Genomic DNA, 21,842 nt, shown 5'->3' with positions numbered 1-21,842 from the left:
AAAAATGGAGAAAAAGTGGAGAAAAAGTGGAGAAAAAGTGGAGAATAAGAGGAGAAAAAGTGGAGAAAAAGTGGAGAATAAGAGGAGAAAAAGTGGAGAATAAGTGGAGAAAAAAATGGAGAAAAAGTGGAGAAAAAAATGGAGAAAAAGTGGAACACCCTTTGGTACCTTTCATGTGGCACTAAGGGATGCTTAGCTTTGTATTTAGCCAAAAAAATGAAAAAAAAATGACGTAGGGTTCCCCCTAGTTTTGTAGCCAGCTAGGGTAAAGCAGACGGCTGCAGCCTGCAGACCACAGCTGGCAACCTCACCTTGGCTGGTAATCCAAAACTGAGGGCACCCCACGCTGTTATTTTAAATTAAATAAATAATTAAAAAAAAAAACACGTAGGGGTCCCCCAAAATTGGATCACCAGCCAAGGTAAAGCAGACAGCTGGGGCCTGATATTCTCAGACTAGGGAGGTCCATGGTTATTGGAATCTCCCCAGCCTAAAAATAGCAGGCCGCAGCCGCCCCAGAAGTGGCGCATCCATTAGATGCGCCAATCCTGGTGCTTCGCCCCAGCTCATCCCGCGCCCTGGTGCGGTGGCAAACGGGGTAATATATGGGGTTAATACCAGATGTGTAATGTCACCTGGCATCAAGCCCTGGGGTTGGTGAGGTCAGGCGTCTATCAGATACCCGACATCACCAACCCAGTCAGTAATAAACAAAAATAGACGACAAACACATTTTTATTTGAAAAAACACTCCCCAAAACATTCCCTCTTTAACCAATTTATTAGAATGAAAAACAAATCCAGGTCTGGTGTAATCCAAGGGGTTGCCATGACGATCCACACTGTCCCAGTCAATGAAGAGCAGGATGTTCCCCATTGGCTGGGAGAGCAGTGCAGTGACCTGAGCTAACATCAATGGGTCAGCCCAGGTCACTGCAGGGCATGACAAGTGCTGCTGTCAGCGAGGTACATTACCTGCGCTGATCTCCAGCACACTGACAGCACCTGTCACTGAGTTCAATGACCGCCGCCTTCACATCAAGTATCGCGAGAGGTCCGTGACGTCTCGGGTGGGAAGCGAGAGGTGATGTGACAAGCGGCGGCCATGGAGGACAGTGACAGCGCTGAGGTCTGGATGGCGGGACTTCACCACCGCAGGTAAGCCGAGCGGGGGGGGGGGGAGGGGGGGTGCGTGTGTGAGAGTGTGTGTGTGTGTGTGTATATGTATGTATACATGCCGCGGGCAGGAGGGGGCGGAGCGAGCTGAGCGGGAAGTGTGGGCTTCCTGCACGTAACTAAGATAAACATCGGGTTACTAACCAAGCGCTTTGCTTGGATACCCGATGTTTATCTTGGTTACCAGCTTCTGGCAGGCTGCCAGCGATGGCTCCTGCACACTGCAGCTGTAAAAAGCCCTGCTTTTTGCTGCTAGAACCGTTCTCGAACGTTTCTAGAACTATCGAGCTTTTAGCAAAAAGCTCGAGTTCTAGTTCGATCTCGAACAGCCCAAAAATCACTCGAGCCTAGAACTGGAGAACCACGAACCGCGAACCGCGCTCAACTCTAGCAGTGAGTGTATATACAGTACATTTGCAGTATGTATATACATGTGCAGTGTGTGTATATATGTGCATGTGCATTGAGTGTATATACAGTACATGTGTATGTGCAGTGTGTATATACATGTGCATGGGAAGTGTATGTACATGTGCATGTGCTGTTTGTATATACATGTGCATGTGCAGTGTGTGTGTATATGTATATGTGCAGTGAGTGTATATACATGTGCAGTGTGTGTGTGTGTGTGTGTGTGTGTGTATATATATGTGCATGTGCAGTGAGTGTATGTACAGTACATGTGTATGTGCAGTGTGTGTATGTATATATATATATATATATATATATATATATATATATATATATATATATGTGCAGTGAGTGTATATACATGTGCATGGGAAGTGTATGTACATGTGCATGTGCTGTTTGTATATACATGTGCATGTGCAGTGTGTGTGTATATATGTGTATGTGCAGTGGGTGTATATACATGTGCAGTTTGTGTGTATATATGTGTATGTGCAGTGGGTGTATATACATGTGCAGTTTGTGTGTATATATGTGTATGTGCAGTGGGTGTATATACATGTGCAGTTTGTGTGTGTATATACATGTGCAGTGTATGCATGTGCAGTGTGTGTGTGTGTGTGTATATATATGTGCATGTGCAGTGTGTGTATATACATGTGCAGTGTGTGTGTATATATATTTGCATGTGCAGTGAGTGTATGTACAGTACATGTGTATGTGCAGTGTGTGTATATACATGTACAGTGTGTGTGTATATATATTTGCATGTGCAGTGTATGTACAGTACATGTGTATGTGCAGTGTGTGTATATACATGTGCAGTTTGTGTGTGTATATACATGTGCAGTGTATGCATGTGCAGTGTGTGTATATACATGTGCACCGAAAGTCGAATTTAAAAGTTGTAGAGCAGCGCTTGTCATTATAATCCACTGTGTGCACAGGAGCTGCATTACGAGTTCAGCTCTGCTACATCTGAAAATCATCAATCTATATAAATATTTATTGCTTTTCAGTTTATTGCCAGTACGATAATGAGAGAATCGTCACGACCGCCCGGGGGGTTCATACGACACTTTTATTACTACTGTGGTTGATGATTATTTTGGCACAGTGATTACAATCCGCTGGTAAAAGCATCAGTGACACAATACTAACCCCCCTGGTTGAGCGGAAAAATGAGGGTGGAACTATTCTCAGGGCAAAACCCCTAAAGCCACCGGTGGGGACTTAAAAAACATGGACAACCACAGGGTTATGTATTTGGGGCTAAAAACCTATTTTCTTCACTTGGGTATCATTAAATATTTTGCGCCATTTATCTCGGCAGAATGCGCGCTCCTGTGTATGGAAGGGTCGGGCGAGACGGCAGTTGGGAGAACAATTGGCCGATGCTTTGTATAACCAAACAATTGTCCGATGAGTATGGGTGACTTTATGGATAGGGTTGTACTTGTGGATTGTGCTCCATCCACTAAAATGTTGCCAGTTATAGATGATATCTATTCCCATGTTTGACAAATATAAAGAGCAATCAACATTGGGGCAAGTAGATATCTAAAGTGGCCATGAAAATATTGTAAGGAAATGATCTGGACATCAATGAGGTATTTGCTTCCATTAAGAAATGTTGAAGGCAATCGCTAAAGACTCTCGGCTAGTGGTCTCCAACGTGATCCTTTCTCTGGGGCAATTGCAGAGCAGAGAGTTGCCGTTTGGCCACAGTCAAAACTACATTTTCAGCTTGACTTTAGTAATAACATTTTTGGGGAATCCATATACGAGAGCGGAACTTGTGTGGAGGAAATACATTGGTTGACCGGAAATCTTGGAAGACTTGAGCTTCTAAAGCCTTGTTATTCTTTTTGGCACCACGTGACTAATGATCAATTATACTTCAGCTTGACCTTAGTAATTACATTTGGGGGACTCCATATAAGAGAGCAGAACGTTTGTTGAGGAAATTCGTTGGTTGACCGGAGAACCTGGAAGACTTGACCTTCTAACGCCTGGGGATTCTTTTCGACACAAGGTGACTAATGGTCAATACCTCTTCTCCTCTCTGTTTAGTCACATCATCTAGATAAATTGTACAACAATTGGCCGATGATTTGCTTGGCCAAACAATTGCCTGAGGGATAGGGTCGTATTTGTGGATTGTGCTCCATCCACCAAAATGTTGCTAGTTTTACTGTAGATGATATCTATTCCATTTTTGGCAAATATAAAGAGCAATGAACATGGGGGCAAGTAGATCTAAAGTGGCAATGAAAATATTGTAAGGAAATGATCTGGACATCAATGAGGTATTTCACTCCATTAAGACTCTCGGCTAGTGGTCTCTAATGTGGTCCTTTCTCTGGGGCAATTGCAGAGCAGAGAGTTGTCGTTTGGCCACAATCAAAACTACATTTTTAGCTAGACCTTAGTAATTAAATTTGGGGAATCCATATACGAGAGCGGAACGTGTGTTGAGGAAATTCATTGGTTGACCGGAGATCTTGGAAGACTTGAGCGTCTAAAGCCTTGTTATTCTTTTTGGCACCAATTGACTAATGGTAAATTATACTTCTCCTGTCGGTGACGTCACATCATCCGATGACCCAACAAAGACCCCTCAAGGCCCTGAAATCAAACATGTTGGTGGAACATAAGAGCATTCTCATTTATCACGGGAACACCTCTAGTTTCAAGGGTCTCGTTGCTGAATTAGTGGAATCGTCAAGATCAGGAGGTCTCCAAGGTGTAATCTTCCTTTATTTACATTCCTTCGATCGACCAAAATGTTGCCAGTAATAGATGATATCTATTCCCATTTTTGGCAAATATAAAGAGCATTGAACATGGGGGCAAGTAGATCTAACGTGGCCATTAAAATATTATAAGGAAATGATGTGGACATCAATGAGGTATTTCACTCCATTAATGCTTGTTAAAGGCAAACGCTAAAGACTCTCGGCTAGTGGTCTCCAACGTGATCCTTTCTCTGGGGCAATTGCAGAATAGAGAGTTATCGATTGGCCACAGTCAAAACTACATTTTCAGCTTGACCTTTGTAATTACATTTGGGGGACTCTATATAAAAGAGAGCGGAACGTGTGTTGAGGAAATTCATTGGTTGACCGGAGATCTTGGAAGACTTGATCTTCTAAAGCCTTGTTACTCTTTTTGGCACAAAGTGACTAATGGTTAATTCCTCTTCTCCTGTCTGTGACATCACATCATCTAGATACATTGAACCGATGACCGAACAAAGACCAATCAAGGCCCAGAAGTCAAACGTCTTGGTGGAATATAAGAGCATTCTCATTTAACACTGAAAGACTTCTAGTTTCAAGGGTGTCGTTGCTGAATTAGTGGAATCGTCAAGATCAGGAGGTCTCCAAGATGTAATCAATTAGTTATAGTCCTTCATTTACAAAAATAATTCTATTTGGCAAAAGAAAAGTTTTTGAAAGTTGGAAAAAAACAACAAAAACATCTAAATAGTCAAAACTTGCTCCAACGACTTTCACCATGAAGTATAAATAAAATAATAAAATTCTTCCATCCCTTTTCACACAAGGTCCAATGTTTAGCAGATGAACCCAACTCTGGTGGAACAGGAGGCTGATGAGAAATTTGGTAGTGGCTTTGCTTGGTCGTCATCTGGGTGACATGGAGCAGATAAATGTTCTCGTTTTGGTTTACCCTAGTCTGTATGACCAGTTCAGCTGCATTTTTTACTTGTATCTTTGGTAAAGTAAATCTGATACCTTCTAAGAAGATGTATGTGAGAAGTCCTTCATGGTTGAGTATCGCTACGATGCCAGTTATGGCTAACACTCTTTGACTTTATACTGCAACATCCAAAGTGTAAGTTATGGAAAACACTTGTGTCATCAGACGATAAAAACAAGTATCCGAGATCTCAAGTCTTAAACACAGTGATAAATACTGGATAGGACAGAGTAGGGAGCAGAAAGTACAAACACTGCATCGGTGGAGGGTAACGGCAGTCTACACCAGCCTAATACTGATATAACAGTCTCCTTGGCTATAAGATAAAGCAGGACCTAAGTTATGATGACTAAAAAGCGTGTCGATTTGGGACTGTGTCGTGAAACCTGCTTTACATAGTGTTGGGTGGAATTTCTTAATCGACTTCTTCAATGGTGGGTCCAGAAGATCCACCTGCTGCGCTGCCTCCTGCTCCTCCAGGAAATCCACCTGGCATCCCTCCGGGCATTCCTCCTCCCCCGGCTCCTTGGTATAACTTGGTAATTATTGGGCTGCAGAGGTTCTGTAATTCTTTTTGTTGATGTTCATATTCTTCTTTTTCAGCCATCTGGTGGAATCAAATATAGAAGAAGAGAAAAAATGATGATTAGTTGGTTACAAGTGAGAACAGTCATTAAAACACCCTGAAGAAGCAATGGCGAAACGCGCAATGGATGGTGATGTGGAGGACACATAGTGTCATCTGTACCATAACTATCTCAGCTGAATTTCATGTTTACCTTAAGGATATCATCATTGCAATTTGATTCACACAAAACATCAGGTTGGCTAACCAACAAGAGGAGCCGGTGACGCCGGCAAGTAGTAACTGGCTCCCGTCAAGCAGTCGTGGACCACTGAGTTGGCTGCTGGACCACAGTCCTGCAAATGCATTTGCTCATCTGTAGTCCTTGTGCATAACTTTTAATAAGATTGTATCTAGAGATAATCGATTTCTGACACTCTGCCTGATGGTTTCTCTGGTGTCTGGGATCAATAAAGGCAGACTCGGGCGTCGATCTGCTGTGTGTTGATTCATAGACAGGCTAGCGGAAGTTAATTTCTGCTAGTCTGCTTGTTCGGTTCCTTTGATCACATGTGGTAGGGAAGCCAATCACATCTGCTCCCCTCCTATTTATGCTGGATGAAATCTTCTACCCATGCCAACTGTAGTTTTTATGTTAGTCTGTGAAGAGTGGTGTCTCTGGTGAAATGTATGCTATTTGCTTATTGCACTTGTCAAAGTTTACCCTTTCCTTCCTTCTCTTGTGTCTTCTCCTGAATCTCTTATTGTCTTTACCTTTGTGTGTGCGTGGTGTGTGAGAGTTTTGGTTTTCCCTTGTCTGTCTTCATCGGTGACTTTCATTACACTCCTGTCCCGTTCTTCCCTGGGAAGTGGAGGAGGGGGAAACAGATCAGGACTGGTCAGGAGCAGGGCTAAGACGGAGACTCAGGCATCTCCACCATTCGGAGTATCCCTGAGAATTGGGATAGCATAGGGCCTCCTAGCTTGAAAGACAGATTAGGGGCCCTGGTTCCCCGCTATCCCAGAGTCATCATGTTTAACTGTCTTGGAATATATTACTTAAAGGGGAATCACTATAACAAATATTTACAGGAAAATGCATACATTGGTGGTCTAAATGGGTCTTGACTAGTGAAAGGGTTGCAAATCCCAAAGAGGAACAGAAAAATGGCTAAGCATTTCAATTGCACTCTCTAAACACAAGTGTGACTGGATGCTGATAACATTGGGGTTCCTCATTGATACAGATGCAAAACACCAAGGTGGGACCCACATCGTTCAAAAATTCATGGTATATCTTGTAGATGTACTGGAAATTACTGTAGTGGGAATATCACTTTACCAGTATCCACCACTGAATCCATTGACTGGTAATCGGGAAGAACAGAAGTTCTCTCCGAATAAGTCTCCAAGCTCAACACCTAAAGACTGGTTCACCGATAGGTAAAGTCCTCAATGGCGCCTAATTTCGTAAACACTAATGAATGATTGATTTTGTTTCCCCAGTCTTTGTGAGTTTCCATTTGGTGTTCCAAGAACATCCTTCAGCTATACGATATAAGATCTACTGACTGAGGTAGGGAGATAATAATCTGACAAAATAAGAAGATAATATAATAAATTACATGAGCTTGGAAAGATTTTCCGATAGAAAGATACGCGAGTCCCAAACTAGGTTACAAGCGATGTCTTGAGGTTTTCCTTGCACTTAGATTCACATTACATGGCGAAGTGCTTACTTGGTTTCTGTCCAACCAGGAGATGACCTCATTGCACTTGTCTAGGATCTTCTGTTTGTCCTCCAGGCTTATTTTGTCTTTCAGCTTCTCATCTTCAGCTGTGCTCTTCATGTTGAAGGCCAAGGACTCGAGTGAATTCTTGGCGGTGATCTTGTCTCTCTGAGCTTCGTCTTCAGATTTATATTTGTCCGCTTCCTGTACCATACGCTCAATGTCCTCCTTGCTCAGCCGACCTTTAATACAAATTGTAATATTAACTTTCAAATACATATATACCAGGATGGGACCAGGATGGGGGGCATATACCAGTATGGGGACATAAATTCAAGTACAAATATAAGATTTATGTGCACTCTGGCTAAGAATATTGTAGATTCTAGAGATATGATCAAGATCAATTAGAGCTCTAGGTAGAAAGATAGATAGAGAGTTAGGACCAACTATGGGGAAAACCTCCACCAGGGCACATGCCTCTTACAATCTGGCTCTGTTTATCACCACTCACCCTTGTCATTGGTTATGGTGATCTTATTTTCCTTGCCGGTGCTCTTGTCCACAGCAGAAACATTCATAATCCCGTTCGCGTCAATGTCGAAAGTCACCTCGATTTGAGGAACACCACGAGGAGCGGGTGGAATTCCAGTCAACTCAAACTTTCCGAGTAGATTATTGTCCTTTGTCATTGCTCTTTCACCCTCAAATACCTAAAAACAAAGTACTTATTTCATTGAATGTATGTGAATTATACCACTGGCTTTTCTTTATCATTCCCCCATGATCCCATCTGGAGCTACTCAAGGTAAACAGATATTGCCGGCTAGGCGGTGGTCATCGGACCAAAAGTAAGTATCAAAACTATCATGCGGTGTTCGGGTCCAGACTCATTAGGTGTCATGGTGGCATCAGGCTCTGTTCACACCAAAGAGCCTGACAGGCAACCTGATGTCTCCTAGTTGTTCAGCCAGAGCTGGGCATCGGCTGTTTCATGTGCTTTGTTCCTCAGTCCTGCAGGACCTGTGGAACTCTGCTAGGAGCTCAGGTTGCTAATTACCAATCATAGCCGTCTCCTCCCTATATAATATTCTGGACCTTGCTACTCAGAGCCGATGATAGCTTCAGCTTAGCTCCAGCAATTCCGGTCTAAGTGATAATCCAGTATATGGTGATCTGTGTTGCAATTTTGAGTGGTGTGGATGTTCCCCTGTTGTGTCTTTATTTTCTTCCCTTTTCTTTATTCCCCTATACATATATTGTCTCTCCTGTGTGTTTGAGTGCAGTATGTACGAGTTTTCGTTCTCGCTTCTCCATGACGTTTCTGTGGGGTTTTGTTATTGTGTTTCCCGGCCCACCCCAAGAGTGGGGGAGAGGTGGAGTAAGATTAGAACTTGGACAGGAGTCAGGGTCACGCTGGGGGCTCAGACCTAGCTACCATCAAGCCTACCTCTTAGATAAGGGACAGCGCAGGGTCACGAGGCTAAGGGCCAGCCAAGGGACCCCTGACCTGTCATTATATACCATACCCCATGGTTGCAATGCCCAACATCACCACTCTGCTTGTCATCAGGACTCATTACCTGAATAAGAACACCAGGCTGGTTGTCAGAGTAGGTTGTAAAGGTCTGGGTTTGCTTGGTGGGTATAGTAGTGTTACGCTTGATGAGAACGGTCATAACCCCTCCGGCGGTCTCAATTCCAAGAGACAAGGGAGTCACATCTAGTAACAGAAGATCCTGAACGTTCTCGGATTTGTCTCCGGATAAGATTGCAGCCTGAACAGCTAAGAAAAGAGCAATGGACGCAAGAGTCAGCGTCATCCTGAATAAAGGCAAACAACATAGAATCATACAAGGTCTACATATCTCAGTTACAAGAATCATGGAAATGAATTATGAGTTTGAGGTATAATTAAGAGAATTTGAGTCAAGTAAGAGTCAGAGGTGACTTTATTTCCAAGTTTTCCGCCTCCAAATAAATAGAAACATGGTAGCGAGCTAAGAGAATTTTCTCTGCCTAAAGATCTAAATTGCACTCCTCTTCTTAAACAAGATAGAACTCAAGATTTTTACACAATAAGTGTTTTCGAAACTTACTATAATTTTTTAGAGCTTTTTGGAGTTGAATTTTAATAACATGATGTTGCCTATATACTGTATATATACAATGGAATTTAGAAGTGGAAGATGCATAATACATAGCGTTCTTACCAGCTCCGTAAGCCACAGCCTCATCTGGGTTAATGCTTTTGTTCAGTTCTCTTCCATTGAAGAAATCCTGCAGAAGTTTTTGGATTTTTGGAATGCGTGTCGATCCTCCAACCAGAACAATATCATGGATCTGGGCCTTGTCGAGCTTAGCATCTCTGAGGGCTTTCTCCACCGGCTCGAGAGTTCCCCGGAAGAGGTCCGCGTTGAGCTCCTCAAAACGTGCACGGGTTAGGGAAGTGTAAAAGTCAATACCCTCAAAAAGAGAGTCAATCTCAATACTAGCCTGGGTACTGGAAGACAGGGTGCGCTTGGCACGTTCACAAGCTGTACGTAGGCGGCGGATGGCTCGCTTGTTGTCCGTGATATCTTTCTTGTGTTTACGCTTAAATTCTCCAACGAAGTGGTTAACCATGCGGTTGTCAAAGTCCTCTCCACCCAAGTGAGTGTCACCAGCAGTAGACTTAACCTCAAAGATACCATCTTCAATGGTAAGTATGGAAACATCAAATGTGCCACCACCAAGGTCAAAAATAAGGACATTCCTCTCAGCCCCGACCTACAGGTAGAAATAATTGAATATTTAGTTAATCTGCATTTTAACTGGAGTTAAGAATTCCATGTTAGTGTTACCTTTATGTCCAAGCCATAAGCAATGGCAGCAGCGGTCGGCTCATTGATGATACGTAGGACATTGAGTCCTGAAATGGTCCCGGCATCCTTGGTGGCCTGTCTCTGGGAATCATTGAAGTAGGCTGGGACTGTAATCACAGCATTTGTGATTGTCTAGGAAAAAAGATAATGTGTGACTATACAAATATTATATTGGAAAAAGTCCAAGTTGAAATTCAAGGTAGGGTACATCCCGTAAGACAAGGAGCATCCACAGTCAAAGTCAAAATCAACCTCACTTCTGGTGCTGTTTCACGAACTTGTTCACCCATTTCCAAGATTGACACAACCTTCAAGTCATTCCATTGCCATTTTGCACTCTTTATAGAGGGGGAACCACTGCACATACTATCACAACCCATGTATAAGGGAGAAATGGCCAACTATTGGAGTCATTCTAGAGACAGTTGGAGCTTCAAGGGTTGGGTTTCCCATACAGAAATAAAAGAGAAGCCAAGAGGGGCCAGATCCAACAGGAACTTCAATGTTAATACCCCAGAAGCTCCATGATAAGCCCCCAACTTTCCTTCCTGATAAATACCAATACTCTGCTCACATAGACACACATTGGATCATTGGGGTACAATTTAAGGGATTAGATTTATTTTAGGGGCCTAACCTGGGGTCCATTTAATTTAGGAATCTCAACTGAAATCAAAATTACTTTATAGATCTGATCTGAATTATTTTAGGGGTCTAATTTTCCAGTTTAAGGTGTAAGAATGTCTTCATTATCCTTTCAATGTACATGTGTCTAAGTAAACCTCCCAACGTTGTGTCTAATCCAACTTCCCATTGTTATGTCTATTCCGACCTTCCAATGTTGTGTCTAATCCAACCTCTCAACGTTGTCTCTAATCCGACCTCTTAACGGTCTGTCTAATCCGACCTCCCAACGTTGTGTGTAATCAAACCTCCCAACGTTGTGTCTAATCCAACCTCCCAACGTTGTGTCTAATCCGACCTACTAACGTTGTGTGTAATCCAACCTACCAACGTTGTGTCTAATCCAACCTCCCAACGTTGAGTCTAATCCGACCTCCCAACGTTGAGTCTAATCCGACCTCCCAATGTTGAGTCTAATCCGACCTCCCAACGTTGTGTCTAATCCAACCTCCCAACGTTGTGTCTAATCCAACCTCCCAACGTTGTGTCTAATCCGACCTCCCAACATTGTCTAATCCAACCTCCCAACATTGCGTCTAATCCAACCTCCCAACGTTGTGTCTAATCCAACCTCCCAACGTTGTGTCTAATCCAACCTCCCAACATTGTGTCTAATCCAACCTCCCAACGTTGTGTCTAATCCGACCTCCCAACGTTGTGTCTAATCAAACCTCCCAACATTGTGTCTAATCAAATATCCCACAGTTGTATCTAATCTGACTTCCCGCCTCCCGCATCAGTATGTAATTTAGTTTAGATGGCCAACTCTACTGTCATTTCTAAGACGGGCCAGTCCATGGGTTACGTACCTTTCCAATGTAGGCTTCAGAGATCTCTTTCATTTTGGTCAGGACCATGGAGGATACTTCTTCTGCATAGAAGGTCTTGGTTTCTCCTTTGTACTCAACCTGCACCTTGGGTCTCCCACCATCGTTTATCACTGTAAACGGCCAATGCTTCATGTCTGACTGTACAACGGGGTCATCAAATCGGCGACCAATGAGGCGTTTGGCATCTATATTACCACCAAGAGGAATAATAAGCTTTCCTAGATCTTAAGCTACATCTATGTGGATCTCCTAGGCCTGAGTACTCACCAAACACTGTGTTTGTTGGGTTCATGGCCACTTGATTCTTTGCTGCATCCCCGATAAGTCTCTCGGTGTCAGTGAAGGCCACATAACTGGGTGTAGTACGATTACCCTGGTCATTGGCAATTATCTCCACTTTGCCATGCTGAAAGACACCTACGCAGGAGTAGGTGGTGCCCAGGTCAATGCCAACTGCTGGACCCTTAGACATTTTGCCTCTGGAATAAAAACAACAAAAAAATAAAAGTTGACGTGAGATACTATCCTCGTCTTTATTTTAAAGCTCCTTAGATATATTTTTAAGACTAGGTTGCAGATACACGGTGACTCTGGCCATGCAACAACCATATTGAGGCAAGTCATTAATAGGAGCTGTGATTGGTTGCAATAGGCAATTATTATTATTATTATTATTACTATTATTTATTATTATTATTATTATTATTATTATTATTATTATAGCGCCATTTATGTATACCCCTTTCGCTTTACATGTGAAAGGGGTATACATAATAGGGATAAGTACAATAATCATAAACAATACAAGGCACAGACAGGTACAGGAGGATGGAGGTCCCTGCCCGCGAGGGCTCACAGTTTATAAGGGATAGGTGAGGATACAGTAGGTTAGATTATGAAGGACATTCTTAGTCTAAGAAGCTTATGTGTGAGGTATTATGATATCAGTTGAGATATGGCTAGAGAGAGAGAGACAGAGAAAGAGAGAAACAGAGAGGCAGAAAGAGAGGCAGAAAGAGAGAGAGAAAGAGAGAGAGACAGAGAGAGACAGAGAGAGACACAGAGAGAGAGACAGGGAGAGAGAGAGACACAGAGAGAGACAAAAAGAGACAGAGAGACAGAGACAGGGAGAGAGAGACAAAGAGAGAGTCACAGATAGAGAGACAGAAAGAGAGAGAGATACAGAGAGAGAGACAGAGAGAGACAAAGAGAGAGACAGAGAGGGAGAGAAACAGAGAGGCAGAAAGAGAGGCTGACAGAGAGAGACAGAAAGAGAGACAGAGACAGGGAGAGAGAGACACAGAGAGAGACAGAGAGGGAGAGACACAGAGAGACAGAAAGAGAGACAGAGAGAGACATAGAGACAGGGAGAGAGAAACACAGAGAGAGACAGAGACAGGGAGAGAGACACAGAGAGAGAGGGAGAGAAACAGAGAGGCAGAAAGAGAGGCTGACAGAGACAGAGAGAGACAGAAAGAGAGACACAGAGAGAGAGAGACAGACACAGAGTGAGAGACAGGGAGAAAGAGAAAGACACATGGAGACAGAGACACAGAGAGAGAGACAGAGAGCGAGACAGAGAGACACAGAGAGAGAGAGAGAAAGACACAGAGAGAGACAGAGAGAGACAGGGAGAGAGAGAGACACAGAGAGAGAGAGACAGAGAGAAAGACAGAGAGAGAAAGAGACAGACATGGAGAGAAAAAGAGAGACAGACAGAGAGACACAGACAGAGAGAGACAGACAGGGAGAGAAAGAGAGAGAGGGAGAGACAGAGGGAGACAGAGACAGGGAAAGAGACAGACAGAGACAAAGAAAAAGAGAGAGATGGATAGAGAGAGACAGGAAAAGAGACAGAGAGAGACAGAGAGAGACAGGGAGCAAGACAGAGACAGAGAGAGACAGACAGAGACAGAGAGAGACAGGCAGACATGGAGAGAGACAGAGAGGGCGAGAGACAGGGAGAGAGACAGAGAGAGACAGACAGACAGACAAAGAGAGACATACAGAGAGAGAGACAGTGACAGAGAGAGAGACAGAGTAAGAGACAAAGAAAGAGAGAGACGGATAGAGAAAATGACAGAGAGAGATACAGAGAGAGACAGAGACAGACAAATGCAGACAGAGAGACACAAACAGACAGAGACAGACGGATAGAGAGACAAAGACAAACACAGACACAGAGACAGACAGAGAGATACATAGAGACACAGAGAAAAAAAGACAGAGACAGACAGAGAGAGCTAGAGAGAGAAACAGAGAGACACGGCTAGAAAGAGCAGAGATATATAGAGAGACAGAAAGGGAAAGAGACAGACAGTGACTCTCCCGGGCAATGCCGGGTACCACCGCTGGTCACTAATATTGGTGAGTCCTTCTCCGTATCAGTGTTGTGCAGTGTTTTCCGGAGAGGCATATATAGAGGCACGCGAGCAGTGATATCGGCCATTATAGTCATCCCCCAACTGTTTTACTTCTTGGTGGGAAATAATCCAAAAACTCCCATAATACTCCACCTGATGGAGAGGACTATCCTGTTATCACGCCTCTTGTGTACATCGCCATAAAGATTCATAAGTTTATTTACACTGAGATAAACTAGGGCACCACAAGCTGGAAATGGCGCGGATAACGCCAACCACGCGTGTCACACCCACTACCCAAATATACAGCCCCAGCCCAGGCCTCCAATGATAGCAGTGACTGTATGCAGGGTATGCCAGCAGATCTGGTCCCATCCAGCGAGCACAGCTCCGGGCAAATCCGGCTGATTGCTTCATGTTCTACTAATAGCAAATATTAATTAACAAATGTTCTGTGCCGCGATACATCCCCTGTAATTATAGCTTTGTCTCCAAACATCTCCACACAGCACAGAGGAAGCCGGCAACATGTGCAGCACTTAAAGGGGCCGTCTACTAACATTTACCATCTGCCCCTGCCTATCTATTCACCTGTACACAGCCTACAGAAAAAGAAATAAGAATACCACTCCATACACTGCAGACTACGTATTATACTCCAGAGCTGCACTCACTATTCTGCTGGTGCAGTCACTGTGTACATACATTACATTACTGATCCTGAGTTACCTCCAGTATTATACTCCAGAGCTGCACTCACTATTCTGCTGGTGCAGTCACTGTGTACATACATTACATTACTGATCCTGAGTTACCTCCTGTATTATACTCCAGAGCTGCACTCACTATTCTGCTGGTGCAGTCACTGTGTACATACATTACATTACTGATCCTGAGTTACCTCCTGTATTATACTCCAGAGCTGCACTCACTATTCTGCTGGTGCAGTCACTGTGTACATACATTACATTACTGATCCTGAGTTACCTCCAGTATTATACTCCAGAGCTGCACTCACTATTCTGCTGGTGCAGTCACTGTGTACATATATTACATTACTGATCCTGAGTTACCTCCAGTATTATACTCCAGAGCTGCACTCACTATTCTGCTGGTGCAGTCACTGTGTACATACATTACATTACTGATCCTGAGTTACCTCCAGTATTATACTCCAGAGCTGCACTCACTATTCTGCTGGTGCAGTCACTGTGTACATACATTACATTACTGATCCTGAGTTACCTCCAGTATTATACTCCAGAGCTGAACTCACTATTCTGCTGGTGCAGTCACTGTGTACATACATTACATTACTGATCCTGAGTTACCTCCTGCATTATACTTCAGAGCTGCACTCACTATTCTGCTGGTGCAGTCCCTGTGTATATACAGTGCCTACAAGTAGTATTCAACCCCCTGCAGATTTAGCAGGTTTGATAAGATGCAAATAAGTTAGAGCCTGCAAACTTCAAACAAGAGCAGGATTTATTAACAGATGCATAAATCTTACAAACCAACAAGTTATGTTGCTCAGTTAAATTTTAATAAATTTTCAACATAAAAGTGTGGGTCAATTATTATTCAACCCCTAGGTTTAATATTTTGTGGAATAACCCTTGTTTGCAATTACAGCTAATAATCGTCTTTTATAAGACCTGATCAGGCCGGCACAGGTCTCTGGAGTTATCTTGGCCCACTCCTCCATGCAGATCTTCTCCAAGTTATCTAGGTTCTTTGGGTGTCTCATGTGGACTTTAATCTTGAGCTCCTTCCACAAGTTTTCAATTGGGTTAAGGTCAGGAGACTGACTAGGCCACTGCAACACCTTGATTTTTTTCCCTTTTGAACCAGGCTTTGGTTTTCTTGGCTGTGTGCTTTGGGTCGTTGTCTTGTTGGAAGATGAAATGACGACCCATCTTAAGATCCTTGATGGAGGAGTGGAGGTTCTTGGCCAAAATCTCCAGGTAGGCTGTGCTATCCATCTTCCCATGGATGCGGACCAGATGGCCAGGCCCCTTGGCTGAGAAACAGCCCCACAGCATGATGCTGCCACCACCATGCTTGACTGTAGGGATGGTATTCTTGGGGTCGTATGCAGTGCCATCCAGTCTCCAAACGTCACGTGTGTGGTTGGCACCAAAGATCTCGATCTTGGTCTCATCAGACCAGAGAACCTTGAACCAGTCTGTCTCAGAGTCCTCCAAGTGATCATGAGCAAACTGTATACGAGCCTTGACATGACGGTTTGAAAGTAAAGGTACCTTACGGGCTCGTCTGGAACGGAGACCATTGCGGTGGAGTACGTTACTTATGGTATTGACTGAAACCAATGTCCCCACTGCCATGAGATCTTCCCGGAGCTCCTTCTTTGTTGTCCTTGGGTTAGCCTTGACTCTTCGGACAAGCCTGGCCTCGGCACGGGTGGAAACTTTCAAAGGCTGTCCAGGCCGTGGAAGGCTAACAGTAGTTCCATAAGCCTTCCACTTCCGGATGATGCTCCCAACAGTGGAGACAGGTAGGCCCAACTCCTTGGAAAGGGTTTTGTACCCCTTGCCAGCCTTGTGACCCTCCACGATCTTGTCTCTGATGGCCTTGGAATGCTCCTTTGTCTTTCCCATGTTGACCAAGTATGAGTGCTGTTCACAAGTTTGGGGAGGGTCTTAATTAGTCAGAAAAGGCTGGAAAAAGAGATAATTAATCCAAACATGTGAAGCTCATTGTTCTTTGTGCCTGAAATACTTCTTAATACTTTAGGGGAACCAAACAGAATTCTGGTGGTATAAGGGGTTGAATAATAAATGACCCTCTTAATAAACTTTTCACAATTTAAAAAAAAAATAAAAAAAAGAAATAACATTCTTTTTTGCTGCATTTCACACTTCCAGGCTGATCTACAGTCCAAATGTCACAATGCCAAGTTATTCCGAATGTGTAAACCTGCTAAATCTGCAGGGGGTTGAATACTACTTGTAGGCACTGTACATTACATTACTGATCCTGAGTTACCTCCTGTATTATACTCCAGAGCTGCACTCACTATTCTGCTGGTGCAGTCACTGTGTACATACATTACATTACTGATCCTGAGTTACCCCCCACGTGACCAGTTTGTGACATCGGTGACGGAAGAAGGCTGCAAACTTTTTGGAATGAACCATGAATTGGCTTGTAAAGGACACCTGTAGGAAAGTCCTGAAAGTTTCCTGCCATAATAACCAGGACTTTATAGGATAATATAAAGAGACTGGGAAATACTGACACCTGGTGGAAGATAAGAGGAACTGGTTTTCATATTGTGCAACACAGTGACACCTACAGGTAACCAATGGTAACTTCCTCATGCAATGTATTATTCTTGTACATAGGGGCAGTATTATAGTAGTTATATTCTTGTACATAGGGGCAGTATTATAGTAGTTATATTCTTGTACATAGGGGCAGTATTATAGTAGTTATATTCTTGTACATAGGGGGTCAGTATTATAGTAGTTATATTCTTGTACATAGGGGGCAGTATTATAGTAGCTATATTCTTGTACATAGGAGCAGTATTATAGTAGTTATATTCTTGCACATAGGGGCAGTATTATAGTAGTTATATTCTTGTACATAGGGGCAGTATTATAGTAGTTATATTTTTGTACATAGGGGCAGTATTATAGTAGTTATATTCTTGTACATAGGAGCAGTATTATAGTAGTTATATTCTTGTACATAGGGGCAGTATTATAGTAGTTATATTCTTGTACATAGGGGGTCAGTATTATAGTAGTTATATTCTTGTACATAGGAGCAGTATTATAGTAGTTATATTCTTGTACATAGGGGCAGTATTATAGTAGTTATATTCTTGTACATAGGGGGTCAGTATTATAGTAGTTATATTCTTGTACATAGGGGGCAGTATTATAGTAGCTATATTCTTGTACATAGGAGCAGTATTATAGTAGTTATATTCTTGCACATAGGGGCAGTATTATAGTAGTTATATTCTTGTACATAGGGGCAGTATTATAGTAGTTATATTTTTGTACATAGGGGCAGTATTATAGTAGTTATATTCTTGTACATAGGAGCAGTATTATAGTAGTTATATTCTTGCACATAGGGGCAGTATTATAGTAGTTATATTCTTGTACATAGGGGCAGTATTATAGTAGTTATATTCTTGTACATAGGGGCAGTATTATAGTAGTTATATTCTTGTACATAGGGGCAGTATTATAGTAGTTATATTCTTGTACATAGGAGCAGTATTATAGTAGTTATATTCTTATACATAGGGGCAGTATTATAGTAGTGATATTCTTGTATATAGGGGCAGTATTATAGTAGTTATATTCTTGTATATAGGGGCAGTATTATAGTAGTTATATTCTTGTATATAGGGGCAGTATTATAGTAGTTATATTCTTGTATATAGGGGCAGTATTATAGTAGTTATATTCTTGTACATAGGAGGCAGTATTATAGTAGTTATATCCTTGCACATAGGAGCAGTATTATAGTAGTTATATTCTTGTACATAGGGGCAGTATTATAGTAGTTATATTCTTGTACATAGGAGCAGTATTATAGTAGTTATATTCTTGTACATAGGGCAGCATTATAGTAGTTATATTCTTGTACATAGGGGGCAGTATTATAGTAGTTATATACTTGTATATAGGAGCAGTATTATAGTAGTTATATTCTTGTATATAGGGGGCAGTATTATAGTAGTTATATTCTTGTACATAGGGAGCAGTATTATAGTAGTTATATTCTTGTATATAGGGGGCAGTATTATAGTAGTTATATTCTTGTACATAGGGAGCAGTATTATAGTAGTTATATTCTTGTACATAGGAGCAGTATTATAGTAGTTATATTCTTGTACATAGGAGCAGTATTATAGTAGTTATATTCTTGTACATAGGATCAGTATTATAGTAATTATATTCTTGTACATAGGGGCAGTATTATAGTAGTTATATTCTTGTACATAGGAGCAGTATTATAGTAGTTATATTCTTGTACATAGGGGGCAATATTATAGTAGTTATATTCTTGTACATAGGAGCAGTATTATAGTAGTTATATTCTTGTACATAGGAGCAGTATTATAGTAATTATATTCTTGTACATAGGGGCAGTATTATAGTAGTTATATTCTTGTACATAGGAGCAGTATTATAGTAATTATATTCTTGTACATAGGGGCAGTATTATAGTAGTTATATTCTTGTATATAGAGGGCAGTATTATAGTAGTTCTATTCTTGTACATAGGGGCAGTATTATAGTAGTTATATTCTTGTACATAGGGGCAGTATTATAGTAGTTATATTCTTGTATATAGAGGGCAGTATTATAGTAGTTCTATTCTTGTACATATGGTCAGTATTATAGTAGTTTTATTCTTGTACATAGGGGCAGTATTATAGTAGTTCTATTCTTGTACATATGGTCAGTATTATAGTAGTTCTATTCTTGTACATATGGTCAGTATTATAGTAGTTCTATTCTTGTACATATGGTCAGTATTATAGTAGTTCTATTCTTGTACATAGGGGGCAGTATTATAGTAGTTATATTCTTGTACATAGGGGGCAGTATTATAGTAGTTCTATTCTTGTACATAGGGGGCAGTATTATAGTAGTTATATTCTTGTATATAGTGGCAGTATTATAGTAGTTATATTCCTGTACATAGGGGGCAGTATTATAGTAGTTATATTCTTGTACATAGGGGGCAGTATTATAGTAGTTCTATTCTTGTACATAGGGGCAGTATTATAGTAGTTCTATTCTTGTACATATGGTCAGTATTATAGTAGTTCTATTCTTGTACACAGGTTACAGCATTATTTTTGTCCATGTCATTAGATGGATATATTTTATATCCCTATTGAAAAAATAAAACTTTAATAGCTTCCAGGACACTATGTTGCAATATCAGGGGCCGCTCTCCCCCGATTGTATCGCCCGGTCTCCAGTACATTCCTATTCTCCTGCAGCCACAATTAGTCACACATTATGCAGTCATTAAAAACAACACAATAGATATAATGTGCTGTCAATGTATTTACATAGGACTGCAGGGATCACAATTTTAAAAGGAAAGCGACTTTTTTTTATTGTGTAGCCATCAATGTAGCAGAGCTGAGTTTGTTTGTTTGAGTATGGATGGAAAGATAAGTTTGAGTGAGATGTGGTAAGATGTTATCATTACATAATCTGCAGTCCTATGTAACGCAATGTCACAACACACAATGTTCTCTGTCGGAGTGGTACCAGATGACAAATTCGCCTCTGCTAGATTTGCACATGGTGGAAACTTTTTAGCAGCATGTCCTGTCTCCCGCACTATTCTGTGAATTCAGATGTAGCAGAGCTGGAATTGAAATGTGCAGTCCTATGTAAATCCGCAGAAGTCGTCACGGCAGATGACAACCTCAGCTCTGCGGCCCCCCTACATTGCCCCATGCACCTCACCTGTGCCAGTGCCCTTCAGATATCGCTCGCTGACCGCCTGCGGACTCCTCTATATACAGTGCCGCCTAGCTGTGCACAGCTGTGACGGGCTTTGGAAGCTTCTAGATGTCGCTGCGTTCCTCTCCACCCTCCCCTCGCTGCCTGGCAGGCACAGATACAGGGAGGGGGGCCACTCCAGAGAAGAGAATTTGCTGGATTTTGGCATCCATCCGTCAAAAATAAAAAGTCGCCCCACCCAAATTGGCTCCATACCCCGTAGATTGCATAACTGGGGTGAAAGTTTGTGCGAGGCCCCTGTCCTAGAGAGAAAAAATATATGGGATCGTACACATGAAGCACAGCTGATCCGGCGATCTACATCATTTTTGCAATTGGATTTTGTTCAAAATTTTGCTTCGTTTCCCTTCTACAGCCTTTTTGTATTGCTGTCTGCTAAGTGAGTTAACTGAGGATCCATCAGTGAGCTCACTATGATGGCTTAACAGGAGACTTTGTAGTTTTTTATCTCTCTCTTTTTCTGAGTTGCTATTTTTTTGCACTCTGCATTGCTGGCTGAAGAATGAGTTAACTGAGAAGCCATCAGTGAGCTCACTATGATGGTTTTACAGGAGACTTTTGTAGCTTTTTATGTCTTTTTCTGAGTTCCTCTTCTGGTGCACTCTGTATTGCCGGCTGCAAAATGAGTTAACTGAGAAGCCATCAGTGAGCTCACTCTGTATTGCTGGCTGCAGAATGAGTTAACTGAGAAGCCATCAGTGAGCTCACTATGGTGGTCTTACAGGAGACTTTGTAGCTTTTTATGTCTTTTTCTGAGTTCCTCTTCTGGTGCACTCTGTATTGCCGGCTGCAAAATGAGTTAACTGAGAAGCCATCAGTGAGCTCACTCTGTATTGCCGGCTGCAGAATGAGTTAACTGAGAAACCATCAGTGAGCTCAAAACTTTATAGCTTTTTATCTGTCTTTTTCCGTGTCCCTCTTTTGTTGCAGTCTGTATTGCTAGCTGCAGAATGAGTTAAC

General features: G+C 42.1%; 2 protein-coding genes across 2 annotated transcripts in view; one reads left to right on the top strand and one right to left on the bottom strand.

Moving 5' to 3' along the window:
- Window positions 1-21,842, top strand: part of LOC142257220 (interferon-inducible GTPase 5-like) — an 84,455-nt gene that overhangs the window by 41,469 nt on the left and 21,144 nt on the right. The window lies entirely within an intron of this gene.
- Window positions 1,887-20,947, bottom strand: LOC142256575 (heat shock cognate 71 kDa protein-like). Its single transcript, XM_075328331.1, has 9 exons — window positions 20,826-20,947; window positions 12,251-12,462; window positions 11,963-12,168; window positions 10,449-10,601; window positions 9,819-10,374; window positions 9,189-9,391; window positions 8,120-8,318; window positions 7,615-7,847; window positions 1,887-5,917 (listed from the first exon to the last, which is right to left on the bottom strand). The coding sequence occupies exons 2-9, from the start codon at window positions 12,453-12,455 to the stop codon at window positions 5,726-5,728; spliced, it is 1,947 nt and encodes a 648-aa protein (XP_075184446.1). The 5' UTR covers window positions 12,456-12,462; window positions 20,826-20,947; the 3' UTR covers window positions 1,887-5,725.

The sequence above is a fragment of the Anomaloglossus baeobatrachus genome, chromosome 11, assembly GCF_048569485.1.
Source record: "Anomaloglossus baeobatrachus isolate aAnoBae1 chromosome 11, aAnoBae1.hap1, whole genome shotgun sequence".
Classification (NCBI taxonomy): Eukaryota; Metazoa; Chordata; class Amphibia; order Anura; family Aromobatidae; genus Anomaloglossus; species Anomaloglossus baeobatrachus.
Note: the sequence above shows the minus strand (reverse complement) of the source record. Positions and strands in the feature narration are given on the sequence as shown.